The sequence below is a fragment of the Chroicocephalus ridibundus genome, chromosome 3, assembly GCF_963924245.1.
Source record: "Chroicocephalus ridibundus chromosome 3, bChrRid1.1, whole genome shotgun sequence".
Taxonomy (NCBI): domain Eukaryota; kingdom Metazoa; phylum Chordata; class Aves; order Charadriiformes; family Laridae; genus Chroicocephalus; species Chroicocephalus ridibundus.
In genome coordinates, this window is record NC_086286.1 from 111,946,220 (window position 1) to 111,965,615 (window position 19,396).

A 19,396-nucleotide genomic window follows, 5' to 3' on the forward strand; every position below is an offset into this window, starting at 1 on the left:
GGCAATTCATCCACACAGAAGAGAGTACAAGTAAATCCCTTATGTATCTTCTCACGGCATAGAAGAATGTATTTATTGTTTGAATACTGGAAACACATTTGTTTTCAAATGCAATTGAAAAGCAAATTGAAAGTAAAAGCAAACTTGAAATATCAAATGCTCCCTCTGCTATTTATTACTCAACTGGCTTCCACCTGTTTCTGCTGACTTAAAGACAGAAGAGTTACACACTTCGTCTTGGCATTGTCTTTGTTTTGTGTGTTTCGCCCCTACAGCCCTTTTTATTATTGATACTATCCCTTATAAAAAAGGACAAGAAGGCAGTCTACTACTGCTTGTCTACACAGTCTCCTCCTACCAAAATAACTGTCTCAATTGCAGTTGGTTTATTTCACTTTAAATTGAAATAAGCCTAAGACTTAAGTTAACAATCAAATTTGACAATGCAATTATTGGGTGGGGAGAAATTAAAGAATAATACAAGCTTTTGTAGCACGTTCAGATGAGAAAACTACGCTGCATGAAGTCACCTTAAAATAAGTTTTAGGACATTGAAGCAAGACACCAAAAGGAAATGGCTCTCATGCTTATGACAGCTGGAGCTATCCAGGATCATGTTCGTATTAAGGAAGACTTGGGTTTCACAGAGCAACCTGCTCTAGTTGATCCTGCTTTGAACGGGGGCGGGGGGGGGGGGGTGTTGAACTCAGAAACCCCTCCCTCCTCACCTCCTCAGCTATTCTGTGATCTCATCTTTGACTTCCAGAAAAGGCATTTGACCTGCAAAACCAATCAGCTTTAAAAGCCATACAAAACTTATTAACATGTTTAATTGGGACAACGGATTTTAAACTGAAGAGGCTTGTATTTTTTAAATATCAATGCTTTTTTACTTACATCCACCTTCCCTTAAAGGGAACAAAACACAAACATTTTTTTTATGTTTTGTGTATCTGTAACAAAAAGGGTTGTCATCTTTTACTTCTTCAAACATCTTTTAGCTCCAACCCAGACATTTCGTACGCTACCACTTGCGGTTCTGCAAGCAAAACTGGCTTGCATAATTTACAGCCAACAGTTCCATTAAGAACAATGAAATGATTGTTTGCTGAGCTTGTCATAATTACTCAAGTGAAATTTGTCTCAAATACAAGATATTTCACCAAAGAATAAAAAACTATGCAGAAGCATGCACTTAGAGAGGAAAGTTGACCATAATATACAGAATCCTTGCATTTAATCTCTCTATCACAACACCACTGGTTCAATTCAGTCAATGCCATGCAACCAGAATTTTTAATCAACTCTTATTAGCAGCAGTCTTTGCCAGGAGCTGAAGAAGAACATAGCTTTCACTGAACTCTTCTAGGTACAATTTATTCTGCCACTTCATTTTGTAGGGAGCCTGATTTATTTGACATCAATAGTTTGTTGAGGTAATAAACCATGCAGCAATAATACCATGACTCAGAGCTCATTTGCTAGCAGTCAAGTTGCTTGGCAGCATGACAGGCAGAGTAATATGCCTTGAAGAAATATCTATACAGATGCTAGTTTCAGAGATTACCAAACAAATACAGAGCCCAGAAAACATGACTTTACTCTCACTATCAATTTTCTTTTGCTTGATTGATTGTGCTCAGCTTCACTTTGAGCACAGAGATTAAAAAAAATTGAGATCTATGCATGCCAAAAAGCAATAGCTATTCAGTCCCAACAGATATCTAACACACCCAGCCATTTTACACTATTGCTTCTTTCCCAGAAAAGGTCATCCTCTGTACACTTACAGAAACCAAGTACACAGTGTGAAAAAAAATACCTATCAATTTAAAGTTTAGGAAAGTAAGAGAACCCTCTTTCAAGTAAACATCAATACTCAATAATGTATAGCTACTTCATAAAACAGAAGTCCAGAAATTTTTTCACTTGAGTTCTGAAGTGTGATGATTAAAGTTTTATATGCCAACAACACTGTTAAAATGCTTGTTCTTCTGAGAACTCCATTCTTTGAATAACATCAGCAACCAAGTAAAAAATAAAATAAAATTAAAAAAAAAAAGAAAGAGGGAGGGAATTTAAAACCAGACTAATTTGGACTCTTCACCCTGGAAACACAAAGTATACAATCAGAATTTTTTCTACTTGCATTAGGACAGCATATGTCCCTTTTGTACTAAGGCAATTGAAGTGGCTACAACACTTCAAAAGTCCTTATTTTGTACTGTTGTTTATCAGCCTCTCTACTGAAGTCCCAGCCTTCACAAAACTGCAGACTCTACATGATCCCTGTCCTTCCTTCTTTCTCCATGGGGGGTGGGGGGTGGGGGGGGTATAGAACATAAATTAAATAGATGTATTTAATTTTTATTTAAAACCAACACAAAAGTGACAGGCACTAAAGATAAGAAAACTCCAGTTCTCTTTTCACTTCATTTCTGCAATTACAAAAACTATGATCAATAAAGGCCTTTCAATTCAAACATTCCAATTTTATGAAGGATAATAAATCAAGTTATTTCTCAACTTATACCTTTATTGTTTTAAGGAATGTATTGAGTTCTATCCAAACACAGCCAAGAGAGTTGCAGGAAGTTATCAAAGTAGATGAACTTGTAATAGCTATGTAAAACAAACACTTTCAAAAGAAATTCATAAGGATTTCTAGGAAATTCCTTCACAGCTGTTTACTTCAACAAGTGCTCACTTTTCAAGTCATTGAAGACAGACATCCATTTACATGGCTGTTTTTGTAATGGTCAAATCTTCAGCACGCAGAGAACCACTGCCTGGTGAGAGTCAATGTTTCCATTCACACTCTTCAGGATACAAAAGTCTGATCTCTAGGTAAGCATCAGAAAAATCAAATATATAACAAATTACGAAGAAAAGTCAATAAAGCACACAAGAAGAAAACCAAACCCTCTATCAGTATTAATGTCAATTTTCTATTTCCACAAAAGTAAACAGGGATATAGTGGTGTTTGTTATTGTTGTTTTGTTTTTTTAAATTTGGTAGGTCACTTTTAACTGTATGTGGTTTTGATGAGCAATTTGATGTAAAAGTGATGCAAAGAGCGTGTGGGAGTTGGCTATTAAGCTTCAAAGAACTATAGCATATGCCCCATGCAAGTCCTATTCCTACATATTACCAAGGTAGCAGCAGCAAGATACAAGAATCTGAGTTATGCAGAGCTCTCATCTGCACAGTTAACTCAAGTTAAAACATTCAAGTAGCTCATCTGATTAAACCATATAAAAAAAGATGCTCGGCAGTTAAAGAAAAAATTAACAGCCGTGAGAAATTTTAATGAAAACATGAAGCCTATTTCAGATCACAAGCTTCAGTTATCTGTGATGGTTCTGTATTTTAACTCTGGTTTTACCGTTTTAATATATGTGTGTAAGATAAGCTACATTCTTGAAGAAAAAACAAAAAATTAGTCTTCACCTCTGCAAACAAACCAGAAAAGTCTTGCCATTACCCAAGCAAAACCTCAAAGATTTTATTTAACTAGGAAGACCACCTAGCAGGGCCAGACCACAAAAAAACAAAACAAAAAAAGAAACCAACAAACAACTAACCAATTCAACAAGAGAAGTGAAGCACCCTTCTGCATAGAGCCATGTAGTATTTATGATAGCAGAAAATGCCATTAACTCAACTTTTTGTAGTGCTCTGTCTGCTAAATTAGGTCTTTGCATTTTGTCTCCAATATAAATACTGTACTGTCTTGTAGTTCCTTGATAACCCAATAAGGTTCCTAACAATACTTGGTTTCAGTCCCCCAAATCATTGCTATGGCTCTTCACATGAGATTCAGCATTTCCAAATCATTCCTTAATCCTGGCTACTAGAACGCGACAAAATTCTGCAATCTCACCACTACTTTTGGAAATAAAAAAACCTGATAATCTTTTTTATATATTAAGATTTACATTGGCTATTTTAGCTACAACACTGCTCACCCTGAGACAGACATATAATGACCATCTACCCTTTCTTAGAGGGAAATCAACAAGTGCAATCCCTTTTCTTTGGGAAAAGACATACCACTTCAAAAAACAAAATGGATTCTGTTTAATTGATAACTATTGAAATATGCTCCTAAATACAGCCATCTATCAGCCTTGGTGTTTATTTCTAATAGGGAAGGATAAGATTTCTATGCATACTATAGGAGTTATACTGTTTAATATGTATTTGATTCTCATCTGTACAAAAATGACCTTTTCATTCCTTTTTAATCAAATACAAACTTTATAATTATAAAGTTTTAACAGGTTGGTGGGGTGGGGTTTTTTTGCACTTAACATAGATCTGATAAGACAACAAAAACTGCTTGCAGTGACAGAACAGTACTTGTTTTTTCAGTCTTTGTGTTATTTAAGGCTACAGAACCAGTAGATCTCATCAGCCTCCATCTTGCATTTATCCTTGGCTGAATGATAAGAACACGCTTAATATTTTTCAGCTCTCTATTTTCTTAACTTCAAATAAGTTTATCTTATTTTCACTAACTGTAGAAGCAGAAATGCAGAAAAATTGTGTTTGCATATGCAGAACAGTTCAGAGCTACTAATACTTCAAATTCTGAATCCAGGTATTCTCAGTGCTATGCCCACTGTCCTTTGGCAGCTACCTATGTACCAGACATTTTTATTGAAGTTACATAAACTAATTACAAATTTGCAACTGAGCAGTTATACCAGATAGCTTACAGTTGTCTGGATACCCTTGTGCCTCCAAAGAAATGTTGTTATATTGGCAGGCTTCCAATCCTAGATTTGCTAAAAATTATTATTAGAAATTGATAGCATTTCTTAGTCAAACACTTAACGACTGTTAGATATTTAGATGTTGCTTCAGATCCAATTTTGCAGATTAAAAAAAAGTTTTTATTCACATCATGTATGTTCTTCATTGACTAAGACACCTGTGAGCAAATCAAAAGCAGACAGCAATTAAAACAAAAAACAAAACACCGCAGCAAACTTACATTTACCTTGATCGAGGGCCTTTGGAAAAGACACAAGTTCAAAAAACAGCCTAACTCCCGTTTTCCAAAATACTTTCATCTTATGAATGCTTTCACGTCTGAAGATACAAAGATGCCTATGAAAACCTTGCCCATAACTCACAGGACAAGTGAGAGTAGTTTGCTTGATACATTTTGTATTTCACTGAAACCATACCTAACAATTTTCACAGCAATCTATGTTGTAGGCTAACTAGCAGTCAAAGCTGTCTATCAACAAGTCATGACATTCAGCATTATTAAACACCTAACTGACAAATTAAATGCCTCAGTTACATGCTGAGTGAATTAGTTCACTCAGATGAACAAGATTTATCTGCCTCTTAATCTGAGATTTTTTTAAGATCAAACCATCAAGACTCCTCCACCCCTCCTTTGCCAGATCTCTCACTGCTTGTCAAAGTCACAGTAAGGAGTTGCACTGCTCTGCCCAGGCTCCAGCTAGGACAGGGAAGGGAACTTAATGAGGAAATGGGGACTAACATTCCCAAATCCCAAGGAAAGGGATGACCAGGAAGCACTTCGAGTTACAAACATGCAAAGTTTATTTACTCAAATTCAAATATCTCTTTATACGTTCAAACAGCTCGCATACATAACCGTAGGTACAGTACAAAGAATTGTATGTGTATCAAAATAAAATAGAACCACAGAACAGTTGAGGCTGGGGGGGACCTCTGGAGGTCATCTGGTCCAACCCCCCTGGCTCAAGCAGGGCCACCTAGAGCCAGCTGCCCAGGCCTGTGTCCAGGTGGCTTTTTAATATCTCTAAGGAAGGAGATTCCACAGCTTCTCTTTACAGGAAAAAAAAAAGTGTCTCCTGCTGTTCAGGCAGCACCTCCTGTGTTTCAGTTTGTGCCCATTGCCTCTGGTCCTGTCACTGGGCACCACTGAAAAGAGCCTGGCTCCCTCTCTGCAGGTATTTATATCCATTGATAAAATTCCCCTGAAGCTTCTCTTCTCCAAGCTGAACAGTCCCAGCTCTCTCAGCTTCTCCTTATAGGATAGATGCTCCAGTCCCTTCATTATCTTTGTGGTCCTTGTGGCACACACATGTCAGCTCATTATGTATTTACTGCTATTAGTTATCTCAGATCTCTGGGTCCTTCATTAATTTACTTTTCATAACTTAAATATGCCAGAAAACAGTTAAGTGATTTTTTTCTTTTTTTTTTTATTTTCTAAAGACAGAAATAACCTCCTTAAGTCTTAGTAGTTCAACTCTAGACTTCTGGACAAAGAAAAGTATCATCCTGCAGCTTTAATCATAGAACAGAAGATAACAGACATGAAGAGCATGTCTATCACTTGATTTTACATTTGCACCTTTAAGAAATTTAAGTGAACAGTTTAACAGATTTTAAATAAACAAGATTTGTTTTCTACACTGACACAGCTGGGATTTTGTATTTTGTGAGTTCTGTGAAGGAACTGTGAGCCCTAAAATTAACTTTCCTTTCCCACAGGCTGAGGGTCGTTATTTACCAACCATATAATAAACAATCAAGTCAAAAGAGAAAGTTACCTTGTCATCAAATCACCTGCACAAGCATTGCTTACATAGCTCTTAGCTAACAGTAGCCAAATGCTTTAAGGAAAAACCTTTGTGGTGTTTGGGCTTTTGAGACAAGTGTTAATTTCACAGCCACAGAAGAAACAGGAATTTCCAAGGAAAAAGAAAAAAAATAAGGATTAGCACTACATCAGTTACCAAATGCAAATTCATTGGAATCGAGAACTTGTTTAAACACATTTTTCAGTTTCACAATTAACTGAGACATGAAAGCACCAAATAAATTAAGATAGCTTAGTCACAAATTAAAAGATAAGAGCTTTTGAATTGTTCAGGAGAGCTAGTGTTACCACTCCATCTTTCATTTAAAGTATTATTGTTTAAGTAAGACTTAAGTATAAAAAAAATAATTCATCAATTTTAGTTAAACCCACATCTCAGGTAACTCATTTTCTGCTAATTAACTTTATTCTAGAAGTTGCTGAAGTAAAAAGATAAGGTTTCCTTCCTTTTTAATATGGTCAGTTCTCTTCCCCCCACCTCCGTCCAAGATTTTACCTTTCTCTTTCTTTTTTTTCCTCCCCTCACTTGACATATCATGTATTGTCAAGACCAACCTAGAAGCAACAGCCACACAAGGTTCAGTTCCCTCAGGACAAACACAAAGGTAGGAACCTTGTAGAGCAGACTTTTAGGATGTACGTTAAGAAAGCAACAGAGATTTAGAAGAGTCCCAGTATCAGACTTGAAAGTCTGCTTTGGAGAATGTAGAAGTTTATCAAAAACCTTTGCTTGTTTTTGATGGTAAAGAAAGCCGGCATACCCAGCACTCAGCAGCTTAACTGATAAACAGCCTAAGAACTTCAGTTGCCTCTTACTTGTTTAAAGAATTTTAAGAGAGGCTGGAGAGACTGAGGAACTGTATTAGGGAGTGGGGGAAGCAGGAAGGAGAGGGATAATGGTTTTCCTAATCCATACACTTAGGAAATCTGCAGTACACCAACCAGGGCAGGGAAAAGAAGAGGGAAGCTTACTTCAGTGAATTAATTTAGATAATAGACAAAAATATTTTGTACAATACACAAGTGCTTTTCCAATACAAAAATCACTTGAATCCATATTTACATTATGTATAGGTATTTGATGTTCTATAGTCTCCAAGTTTAAGAAGCTTATGAAGAGTGCAGGAACCTAACTAGGACTGCTAGTCAATGGGTCCCTCTATGACATACAAAGTACATCCCAAAACTTGGGTTATGCAGGTATATGCAAGTACTCTGATTAGTTGCGTATATATATATACATACACACTAGTAAAATATTGACAGGGTCCTTCTCCAGTCCTGAGGCCAGGTGGTACCAGCTGCGTCCTACTACACAGCACTTAACCTTAAATCTCTCCTGTACTCCATGAGACACATCTGTAGCCTGAAGACAAACATTTAGGTGGGGAGAGGAGTCATTCGCATTAGTTTCTGTTCAGACTGCTGAACAGAAAGCTGTAAATAGCATTTTCATGGCAGAAAACTAAGAGTACATGGTGCATTCCTTCAGTAAAAGGTACAGGCATATAGGGACACCAAGAGGTATCACCACTTCTGGGATACCGTGGCAATGGAGAGAGCAAACCTCGTAGAGTCTTGCCCGTATCACCTATTAGGAATGGCTCCTGGAGCTTCCCATACAGCACCCAAGCATTGTCCACAACTTAAAGCAGTCCTCCACTGAAAGAGCTTTCTAGTTTTATCCAACGGTATGTTAATTCATACTGTGATAGAGCCACATAAGCCTGGTAGTCAAATCTAGGTTTTACCCCCACACCTGCACAGTAACTAAGAATAACAGAGAACGTACGCACACAGTTGTGTATGACACAGCAAACATTTCAGGACATCAGTTGTTAAACCAGCTGGTATGAACTGGGAGGGTCAGGAACTAGCGGGTTCCCTTGCTCCAATGCAGGAATGTTAAATACATGCGTGCCTACCTACCTCTCACTATTAGGGAAGTAAACCACTGCTAAATTTCCTTTTACAAGAAACCTGTGTAATTTGTTATGATAAAGACCAAAGCATTCCTGGCTGGTACCTCTCTTTGCAGCATTTAACCACATTAATAATTTCTTTTAAAATATTAAGCTACAACTTACATTGTTAAATGTCTAAAGAGAAATTGAAGTAGCCAAGTTGCTTAAAACAACTTCTAATCAAACAAGCCATTAGAATATAAACCAGCCATCCAACCAAATGAAGTTCTCTCCCATCTGCAGTAGTTTGAATACATCAGGCTTTGCAGAAAATCCTGGAAATAAGAGCCTAAAATGGCATATTTCAAAAGACAACAAAATTATATTCAGTAACAGAGCATAAAGAAGCAGAGTGTTCTAATAGGCAGGATCATGAACTAAGGCCACCCCAGCTTTGCACTTTCTATGTAAAGCAATTTTCCTTTTTTTGGTTCTTTTACCAGCATCTTTCCTGACAGCCTCACATACTTCAGGAACCTATTCAAGCACGCGTTTGCTATTTTACTAAACATTTATGCGGGAATTAACACAGTGGGAACCTAATTTGGTTCTGATGTGGAATAGTGAAACATACGCATATAGTAATAAAATAAATGTCTCTCCTGCTTTTAAGCATGATTGAAAAAAGAGAAACAAGTGCCATTCTACATGGATTCAGATACTGCTAATCATGCATTCAAGCAAACATAAAAATAACACCCTACACACGTAATTTTACAATAGCATACTTAACCTAAGACAGCATTCACACTGCGTTAATTCTTACAAAAAAAAAATAGGAAATGACAAAGAGTACCTAAAAACATTTCTCTCTCAAATTCTGTTCCCTTCAGACATCTTCCTTCTACTAACACTGGGCATTATCAAATTACATTGAGTTAACTCATTTGTGAGACATCTAAAACTACTTATGATTAAGTAATGACAGAAAAATCAGAACACTGAGAACAAAAATATTCCAAAAAGCTGGCAAAATTACCCAAATAAGCCATTTTCTCTCCTGGAAATAAAACCATGGTTAGCAGAATTCAAATAATGAAATATTATGACACAACCAGAAGTATGGCATATGTGCACAGTTACAAAAAAAAAAAACCCTAAACAGTAGCAATCTTGTAAAAGCAAAAAAATATTTCACAATGGAAACTTACTTGTGCATATTTTCCACTCCTATTATGATCATGATATAGTAGGAAATTCCACTTTGTATAACAAAATGTAAGGCATACCTAGGGAGGAAAAAAGAAGTAAACCCTCATGACATTTTCATTAATGACAATAAACTGCATGCATTTATTTATTTAACACCGAATAAATAGGTTTGTCAAATTTTAACTCCATCACTGCTTCCAAAAACCCCTTTTGTTCTATTTAGGTTTTCTGCAGCCCTCCCTCCTGTTGAGAGCTTCACCCTTTAGCACAGCACAGACAGCAGTAATGAACAAAAACTACAGACTTAAAATTCTCCAGCTCATAAACAAGAATACAAAGAATGCATCTCATAATACTTCCACTTGGCATTATTTCATGTGCAAATAACATGAATGTTTTGTGGTTCAAATTCCATACTCATCTTCTTACCCTTTTGCAACAATAGATAACTGAAATAAGGCCCAAAATATCCTAGTATCCACAATATTAGTATATGGGAAGATTTCCCGGTCAATAGAAGTGGTAACTCTGTCCAGTCAGTCTCTTTGTTCCAGGTTATCAATAACTAATTAAGGGATGATGGTAATGATGCTCTCAAAAACACAAACAAAAAACCCCCTATGCACCAAGAACGCACAGATTTATTTCACAAGGCTGCTCTAACCTATTCTCTTTTTGTTTTCCACCGCTTACCACCCGAGCTACCACACCACCATTGTTTTGGGTTTTTTGGCATCTGTTTCATTTTTACTTTTATTTTTTTAAAGGAGTTATATTTCAGTAAGCTGGTAAAGCACTGGTGGCAAACCATTGCCAGTGACTGGGGTAAAGCATCTGATCTTCAGTAAGTTGATTTTCTTTCATTCTGATACTTCACTTAAAGTGCCTCAGTAGCACACTTACATGTGCTCAAATGACACACTGATCTAGTTTGGGAATTTTTCCCCATAAAAAGCAGCCTAAAAAGCACATACTATTTTCTTATACTGATACTTTTCTTTCATCTTATCATCAGCAATTTCCAATTTCACTCCTCATCTATTCACAAGGAAATGTCTTCAAGGACTTTCAACAAGAAACACAGTTCTATCCAGCTGAAATCCTACAAAGTCTACACACGATCAACTGAGGGAAAACAATTCACTTGGATATTTAATGACCTTGAAAATCTTGACTTTTTATGGGAGATCCAATCTGCACTTGCTCCCACGCTTCACTACTAGCTAGTCTCATCTAAGATATGACTACGTAAAATTCAAATACACATTGAATATAAGAAATTGCCAATTAAAAAAAATATTCACTTTTTCTTTATGTATCAGCCACGTATTAGCAACACTGTGTAGCAAAGACAAGTATTAGTGAAATGACAAAAGTTTAAGAGATTTGCTTCTTAAACAGAGAAAGGGACATAGTAAGATATCAAAGTCTGAAAAAATTTGGGTTGACATGGGGTACCATATAAAGATTAGAGTCTCTGAAAACATTTCTCTTTAAGAGTTGTTAACAATAGCAATATGATCGATCTCCAATTCAAAAATTAAAAGGGATGCATTTAAATACAGCCTGAAGTAGTAAATTTTAGCTATATACAAAGGGTATTCTAGACCTTTTATGCTATTTGCTATTATCCCAAGGGGATTATCCCTTCTCTTCCCGTCCCACATCACCATCACAAGCACCACAAAGGTGACTGAAAACTAAGACATCTGAAGTTGAAAATCACAACGTAATGACTAATAAATATTCTTAAAAGGGTGCAGATTCCAAACTACTTCCCACATTTAGGTTTGCATGAGATTTTCTGCAAATCTACATTTACTATAAACACTATATAAGAAAACAGGAACAGTTTCCCTCTTGTACACACATGTTATAACACAACTGAAGAGTCACTGAAGGTATACCATGGGACCATAATATACACATATACTTGATTCCTTGGGGAGTGGTGAGGGGCACCAAACAAAACAAAGCCCTCAAAAAACATTCTTCTATAATCGATACTTAAGCAATAGGAAAAAGAGTTGGCACAAGTGCAACAGAAGTATCAGCTTTCTAAAGAACGTGTACTTTTAACACCTCAAATTATGTTCTTCCTTTTCAGCATTTTTAAAAAGCCTTTAGTTCAATGATTGTAAGAAAAAAACCCATCTTTTAGTAAAATAGAAATTCATTGCTAAAATAATTGCTTTAAGTATGATCCAAAGCAAAATAGATAATCTGGATTTCTACTATGACATAAAGTTTCTCTCTGATTTCTTTTCCAGGACGTATTGCCAATGAGAGACTTCCACAAATCTTTATGTCTGTTAGGGGCGGAGGTTGTTTCTTTCTAAAGTCTCCCATCCTCAAGTTTCAGATATGAATATATCGACAACACTTTCTAATTACAGGCTACAATTAATGACTTCTGTTTCCAAAGCAATGGATACAGAATGTGCTTCTAAAGCTTACACAGATCTCACAAAAACCACACAGAGTAGCACCTATCTCCCGTATCATCCTCCTCATTTGGTGCTAAGACTGGAAGTCTCTGACATCATATCATTCTCTTAAAGCAGAATACCATGGCCTAAAGTTTAAGAAATACATGGGAGTTATGGAATTATATATACACAAGTAAACTGCACATGTAAATCCAAAGATTAAAAAACTTACTGATTTTTCTTTTCCTAAAAGTAATACATATCAATTAGTGTTGAGAAGCCTCTGCAACATGCCAATGTAGAGGCCAAATCTTTGGTTTGGAATTCCAAGATTTATTTATACACCCTCTGTGTGCGAACACGTGCGTGTACACACTGTGTGCATCTTCCCACCTGCAAAACAGCTTGATTAATTCCCTCTAGTTCAGTAATTCTCTACCACTGTCAGTATAAATAAGTCTTCTATATACTTAAAGCTGAGCAAGTGCTTTGTTTACTGTGCAATAAAACAAAACTGGCACTTAATTAATCTTAAACCAGCTTGGGAAGATGAGAGCCATTTAGTAAGTTAATTTTGAAGGGAAAAAAAAGATTTTCGCCAAACTAAATGCATAACTCTTTCTTAGCCTTGCTAACATTCTGACTTGCTATGCTGTGAAAAGATCAAGATGTGAAAACAGCAGACACAGAAAGTTTGTGTTAAAATAAAAAAAAAAACCAAACCCAAAGCCACAAAAAACCCCCCACATACCACACCCTCACTCCAAAACATAAAAGAAAAAACCCACACAAAAAACTCTCAAATCTGGGCCAGCTCCTTTCCAGGTGTTTTATACTAGCATCATCAGTACTGCATTTCTGGACACTCTTCCTACAAAAAGTTAGATTATATTCAATATTCAGAAAAACACATAGCAAGTTATCTCATGCAGTGAATATTTAAGAGAAATTATCTTAGTCATCACACCTGTGCTGTGCCTCAAGAGAATACTTCTCAAGCAAGTTTACAGAAAAACTGGTACAAGTTAAACAAACTGCACCTGCTCCATTCTCCCAAAACCACAGGAAGACAGTATGTTAGTTATCGGTTTGCAAATGGGAGAGCTTTCAAAATTTGTGCACCGCATCAGAAAATTTAAGCTGATTTCTGTATATTTGCAGCAGCTAAACCCCACAGAAACAGGCAATAAGGCTCTTCATAAAAAAAACCCTTTGCTTCCCTGCAAACAAGAAATGAAAATCTACAAGTCCCTGAAAAGTGAATTTAAGTGCAACTTACCATCCAAAACAAAAAAGTGCAAGATAAAGGCCCAAGAGGGTTGCAACAACATGTCTTATAAATGGGCTAGTTTTGCTTGAATGAAGGTATGTTCGAAACCAAATAGCCGCAAGCAAGGCAAACAGTTGGCACACTACAAAGTTGACCTGCATAAAAAAGAAAAGAAGAAAAACTTCTCACACACTTGTGTATTGGAAATTAATAGAAATATCCACACGTTATTAGTAATTTGCAGAACCTTTGGCTCTGCCATGGCTCTTGCCACAGCACGTCAGCCTCAAAGAGCTTCTCCTGAGAGCCCCTCCCCTCCTAAAGTACAAAACAGTGCTCCCCTGGGCAGCTAAGAAGAAAAGACACGCCAAACCTGTAGAGGTAATCCATGCAGGTATCAAGAAAAAAACAATTTTTTTTTTAATATATATTTTTCTGTAAATTTTCTATATACCAAACCACTATCAACCACAGAATCATTTATACCCTCCCAGCAACATGAAGATCTGGGTTGGGTTTTCCATTTGTTGCTTAAGTGAGCATGACTTGGAATTATGTATCAGCTACACAAATCCCTGTCAGATCACTGGAATGGCCTGTGCAGAAGCAGGGCTCAACAAAGTGCGCTTCAGCAGTATGTAATCAGATAAACAACTTGGTTGCACATTGGATTTTCTTCTTTTACATTCAAGTAGGACAGTTTCAGAAATTCCTCTTCCCTTCAGGTCATTTATTCTAGAAGATAGAAAATCTCTTGTATATTAAATATTTAAAGACATTAGGGCACTGAAAGGAAAAGTGGAATTAAAAAAAAAAACAAACCAGCGAGTAAAAAGAATCATTCTGACTGTGGCCCAAAAAGAAATTAACAGTAAGGGCCCGATAAAGAAATAATTTCCTCAAATACAGCAACTGCTACCAAAATTGGCTTAAGCTACAAAAGCTGGATGAATTCCTTTATTTAGAAAAGAACATTTCCCACTCCATGGATTTTTTTTCTTTCATAGAAAACTGCTTAACAACTGTCTGTGTCTAATAGCAGCATCCCAAGTCATCACAAGCAACAGCTTGGGGACCACTCCTTCAGGTCATAAGCACTTCAACACAAGAAACTTGCACATACTGCATGCTTGACTAGTCCTTAGCACAACAGTTCAGCCCATTTGATGTCACTTAGATGAAATATATACTTAATACCACAGGGTACAGTGACAACACTATTTTTACGTTGATGACAGCAGGCCTAATATTGATGTTTGCAGCAACACAGTGCACGCCTCTAGTACTATAATTCAGCCAGCCCATTCCTTCATCATTTTTCAGCCAAGCTTCAGGCAACAACATGTAAGGGTGTGAGAGTATGCAAACATGGTTACATTTAAAGGAGAAGCTAAACCCCATCAACTACCTACAGAGCTCATCTTTGTAACAATTGCGTAGATTCCCTATTTGCAAATCCAATGATAATTCCTCTTTTTCCAAACCACCCTTCCTTAACACCAAGCTACACAAGCATTAAGTGCCAGCAGAGAGAGAGGCTCAGAAGGCAGGGCTGCTCTTTTAAACAGGAGCAGTTCCCTAAACTAAACTGTCACGTACACTTCGCCATCCATTCTCTTACTCCCACATTTACATTATGCTTTTAACAGTATTTGGAAAATCCTAAAAGAATGATGAGATATTCTTTCAGGGCATAACTTGACCTGTTTTCTCTCCTTTATAAGCAATGATGCAAATGAAATGGAGCGAGGTTTATAACTCAGGATGAGTCTGTGGATTTAGTAGTTTCATACAAAACCATCAAGTTCAATGAACCACTGAAACGGAAACAAACTGATAATGTTTTTTTTAAAAAAAAGAGGTCAAGAAATTAAGAAAAAAAAGCTAAAGTAATTAACTATGAATTCAGTATTGACCTTTGGGTTTTATATTTATTATAGCAATTATGCTATGAATTTACCATGCTCCACAGAGCAAGTTTCTGACCCAAAGAGCTTGCACCCTAGACAGACTAGGAGGGAAAGGGAGATAGAGGAGACAATTGGGACAAATACGAAGTTAAGCCGAGGTGAGAGACAGAGTGAAGAAATGGGCATGAATACTTGTCCATAAGTGATAGCAGAGCTGACAAGTTCACATTGCTGGCTTTACTGAATGTCCAGGCTTTGGCTGCATTACAGATGATTCGCCAACTGGTGTCTCATGATGCCCCTCTTTCAGATTATCTCTCAAAGCAAACCAGCAAGACCCAGGGAAGAAGAATACTTATCACCTGGCTCCTACTATTACCGTGGCAAAGGGTGGGTGGAAGTGCTTGGCATCTCTGACCTGTATCATCATCTCTATAGAAGCAGACAAAAGCGAAACAACAAACCTTGAATTTCACAATTCAGGGTGAGCCTGCAGGTTTAGGAAAGTGGAAAAGCCTCATGAAAAACATGCAAAGAGAATCTATGAAATGTGCCCTCTCTTCACTCCCTACCTGCTGACTCCTTTCCTGGGTACTTGCTCTTGCTTTAGCTATTTACCCAAATGACCAAATCCATAGTTGATAAACAATATCCCATAAAACAAAACAAAAAAACCCACAACACAAAAAAACCCCACACCACACACAAAAAATAACACCCAGACAAAAAAAACCAAACCCAAAACAACAAACAAAAAACAAACAACAAACACCACCACAAACACAAAACACCTTCCTGAATATTTTGAGAACAGCAATAAAATGCAGGTTATCATACCTTCAGACCAACCCCACAAGCAAAACTTCCAGGGATGTCAATTCATGATGTTGGTGTTTTGAACACACAACTAAGTGACTCAAGCAACAGAATCTAGTTCTGAAAGCCTTCCTCAAAAGGGACTCCAAAATTACCAGGGGGTATTTTTAAACTGCTCTTGCCAAAAAGTGCACAAACATACGCATACTTGGATACATAAAAGACACCACCGCAATGTTCACACACCACCCTGTGTTCCTTCTCTGCTCTTACCAATCAGATCCTTACACTTGCTTCCACAGTGCACCAAAATGCAGACTACAAAGCATCAACTGTTTTGCAGACTTGTATCACATCCAATCCTCCTAAACCTTTAAATACGTATTTGTGAAACCAAGCTACGCAGCAGTTAAAGCTGAAAGCCATGCAACTTCAGTTTAGTCTTTATACATACCTACTTCTGATAATATTCTTTCTGCTGCTTTATTTCATTTTCCCCGGCGGGATTTCTGCTTCGTTCAGCAAATGGACAAGTGCTCAGTTTTCACCCTCATCCTATGACCCATTAAATGCTTACCATAGAATCATAGAATTGTTAGGGTTGGAAGGGACCTTAAAGCTCATCTAGTTCCAACCCCCCTGCCATGGGCAGGGACACCTCCCACTAGATCAGGCTGCTCAGAGCCCCATCCAGCCTGGCCTTGAACACTTCCAGGGATGGGGCTTCCAGCACCTCTCTGGGCAACCTGTTCCAGTATCTCGCCACCCTCATAGTGAAGAACTTCTTCCTAACGTCCAACCTGAATCGACTCATCTCTAGTTTTAATCCTTTCCCTCGAGTCCTGCCATTACCCGACATCCTAAAAAGTCCCTCACCAGTTTTCTTGTAGCCCCCTTAAGATACTGGTAAGCCACTGTAAGGTCTCCTCAGAGCCTTCTTTTCTGCAGACTGAACAACTCCAGCTGTCTCAGTCTGTCCTCACAGGAGAGGTGCTCCAGCCCTCTGATCATCCTCACGGCCCTTCTCCGGACACGTTCCAGCACGTCCCTATCTTTCTTGTAGTAGGGGCTCCAGAATTGGACACAGTACTCCAGGTGGGGTCTCACAAGAGTGGAGTAGAGGGGGAGAATCACCTCCCTCGACCTGCTGACCATCTGCATCCTACACTGAATACAAAAATCTTACATTTCCCCATAGACATGTTTATGCTGATCTGTCTATAACATGGGAAGACTTCATAAAATAAATGTAAACTTTCTGAGATCTTAATTCCTATTCCTGTTGTAAAGGTGGGCTACTGGCATGCAATGATGAAAGCCCAAATGCCCACTAACTTTGGTTGCCCAATTTCAGATACGCAGTGCCTAGTTTTTCAGTCAGTAGTTTTAACAGAACTTTAACTGAAACTGTACTTTGAAAATATCATTTCAGCTGCTATTTTGAATATCCAGCATGTCTATAAATCAGACCCAAAGTATCTCAAAATGCAAGCAAAACTGAAAGTCATCACTATGACATATTTTCATTATATTTTTTCTCCAGGTCACTAGAACTCTCTTTACTAGTGATTTGTATTCCAAATAAGGGAGGGAGCTCATATCAAGGAGTTTGTGGCCATTACTTGGCCGTATTCAGTCACATAGGTAATCCTCATCTGACACTTCTTCTGACTTTTGAGCATCTGCTATCACAGGCTATATATTCACTTGGTAAACATTTTGAATATCTGATTTCTTACTTTTAAAAAGAAATGGAAAACACAGCATTTCTACTACAAAGTCAAAGCTTTGAGAAAGCTTTGGAAAGGAGAAACAGACTCTCTGGGCTCCTAAATTCTACTCTATTCACTTCCAATTCCAGCAGTGAGATAATGCATGCATCTACACTGTTTTGGTTCAGATCAGGAGAGGGCTTCTGAAGCAAGCCTCCCAGCTGTCCTTGCTTCAGAAGCTTTGGCATGCATTGTACAGTGGTGTCCAAATACACAAAACCTGATTTCTTTTAAGCTAAACTGAACTAGAAGATCTGCTCCAAAGGTAAATGTACATTCAGCCCATGGACTGACCTAGGCAAAAACAGTATTTCCCAAAATTATCACAGCATCCATGTTGGATTCTCAATGCCAACCATTGTTAGCATGTTTATTCCACAGAAACACTCTTCCTGTACTGCACTACTTGCTGAAGTAAACAAAGCCTACATTTAACATTTAGCATTTTCCTAATTATATCTCCCATCTTTAACCACATTGACCAGTGTGGATCTGACATACAGCTCCACTGTATCCACACACTGAGATAAATGAAGAACTGAAGATATGCAGCTTGCCTTAAAATAGAGAACAATTTTTTTTTTTTTTTTTTTTTTTTTTTTTTTTTTTTACACAAACATTGTATACAGTAACTTCAACAACTAGGAGAGGTATACTTCAGTACTTTTTGAAAACTTACATCAAGCTCTTACAACATTGTGAGTACAGGCAAAATAGAACTCTCAAACACCTCACGCCTTGGTCAGATGTGAGAAGAACACCCACAAAGAACAAAGACGACACATTCCCAAAAGCAGCATGATTCATTCCTCAAACCAAAATCTAACTTGCCTCCCCGAAGTCATAAAACCTGTTCCAATAACCAGCTCCAGTTTTATAGAAGAAATAAAAAAAAACCTTGATCCACTTAAAGGTGAGACTTCCTAGGGGAAAAACATTCTGATGCAGACGCATGGAATGGCAAGTTTCACCCTGAATACTTATAACTTAGCACATGTATAAGAAAACAAACACAGAATTTTTTACCTCCTCAAGTACAGGTCATATCGACAGCTCAGCTTATAATGAGTGTAACACCTCAAAGTCCCGTATAGAGAGCAATGTGTAATGGAAAGTTATGTGCACATAAGACTAAAAAAAACCTTACAGTTATAATTATCAGCAAATTATCTGCACTGGTTATTCAGTAATGATTAATGCAGATGTGCGTTAAATACCACTTAGACATACTAAGCTATTACAAAACTTGTATTTTAGAAATTTAAAAATTAAATCCACTATTTTGGTGCAAGACCAGTTGTCCAGCCAACAGAGTTCACAGGCATACTTTGTGCCAAATGTAACAGTAAAACATGAGCACAAATTCACAGTTTCAATGTTTGGATTATCTACATAAAATGCAAATCTATCATATCATTAACTGCATTAAGCTATCTACATAACAAATTTTCCATTTGCATGACCTGTGT

At 37.3% G+C, this 19,396-nt stretch overlaps 1 protein-coding gene across 1 annotated transcript in view; it reads right to left on the minus strand.

Annotated features, from left to right (window-relative positions):
* The window catches only part of MBOAT2 (membrane bound O-acyltransferase domain containing 2), a 96,923-nt gene that overhangs the window by 63,954 nt on the left and 13,573 nt on the right, over positions 1-19,396 (minus strand). The window contains exons 2-3 of the mRNA XM_063330442.1: positions 13,439-13,584; positions 9,730-9,807 (exon numbers count right to left, since the gene is read on the minus strand). Of these exons, the coding sequence (XP_063186512.1) occupies positions 9,730-9,807; positions 13,439-13,584 (224 nt within the window). The remainder of the gene's footprint in view (positions 1-9,729; positions 9,808-13,438; positions 13,585-19,396) is intronic.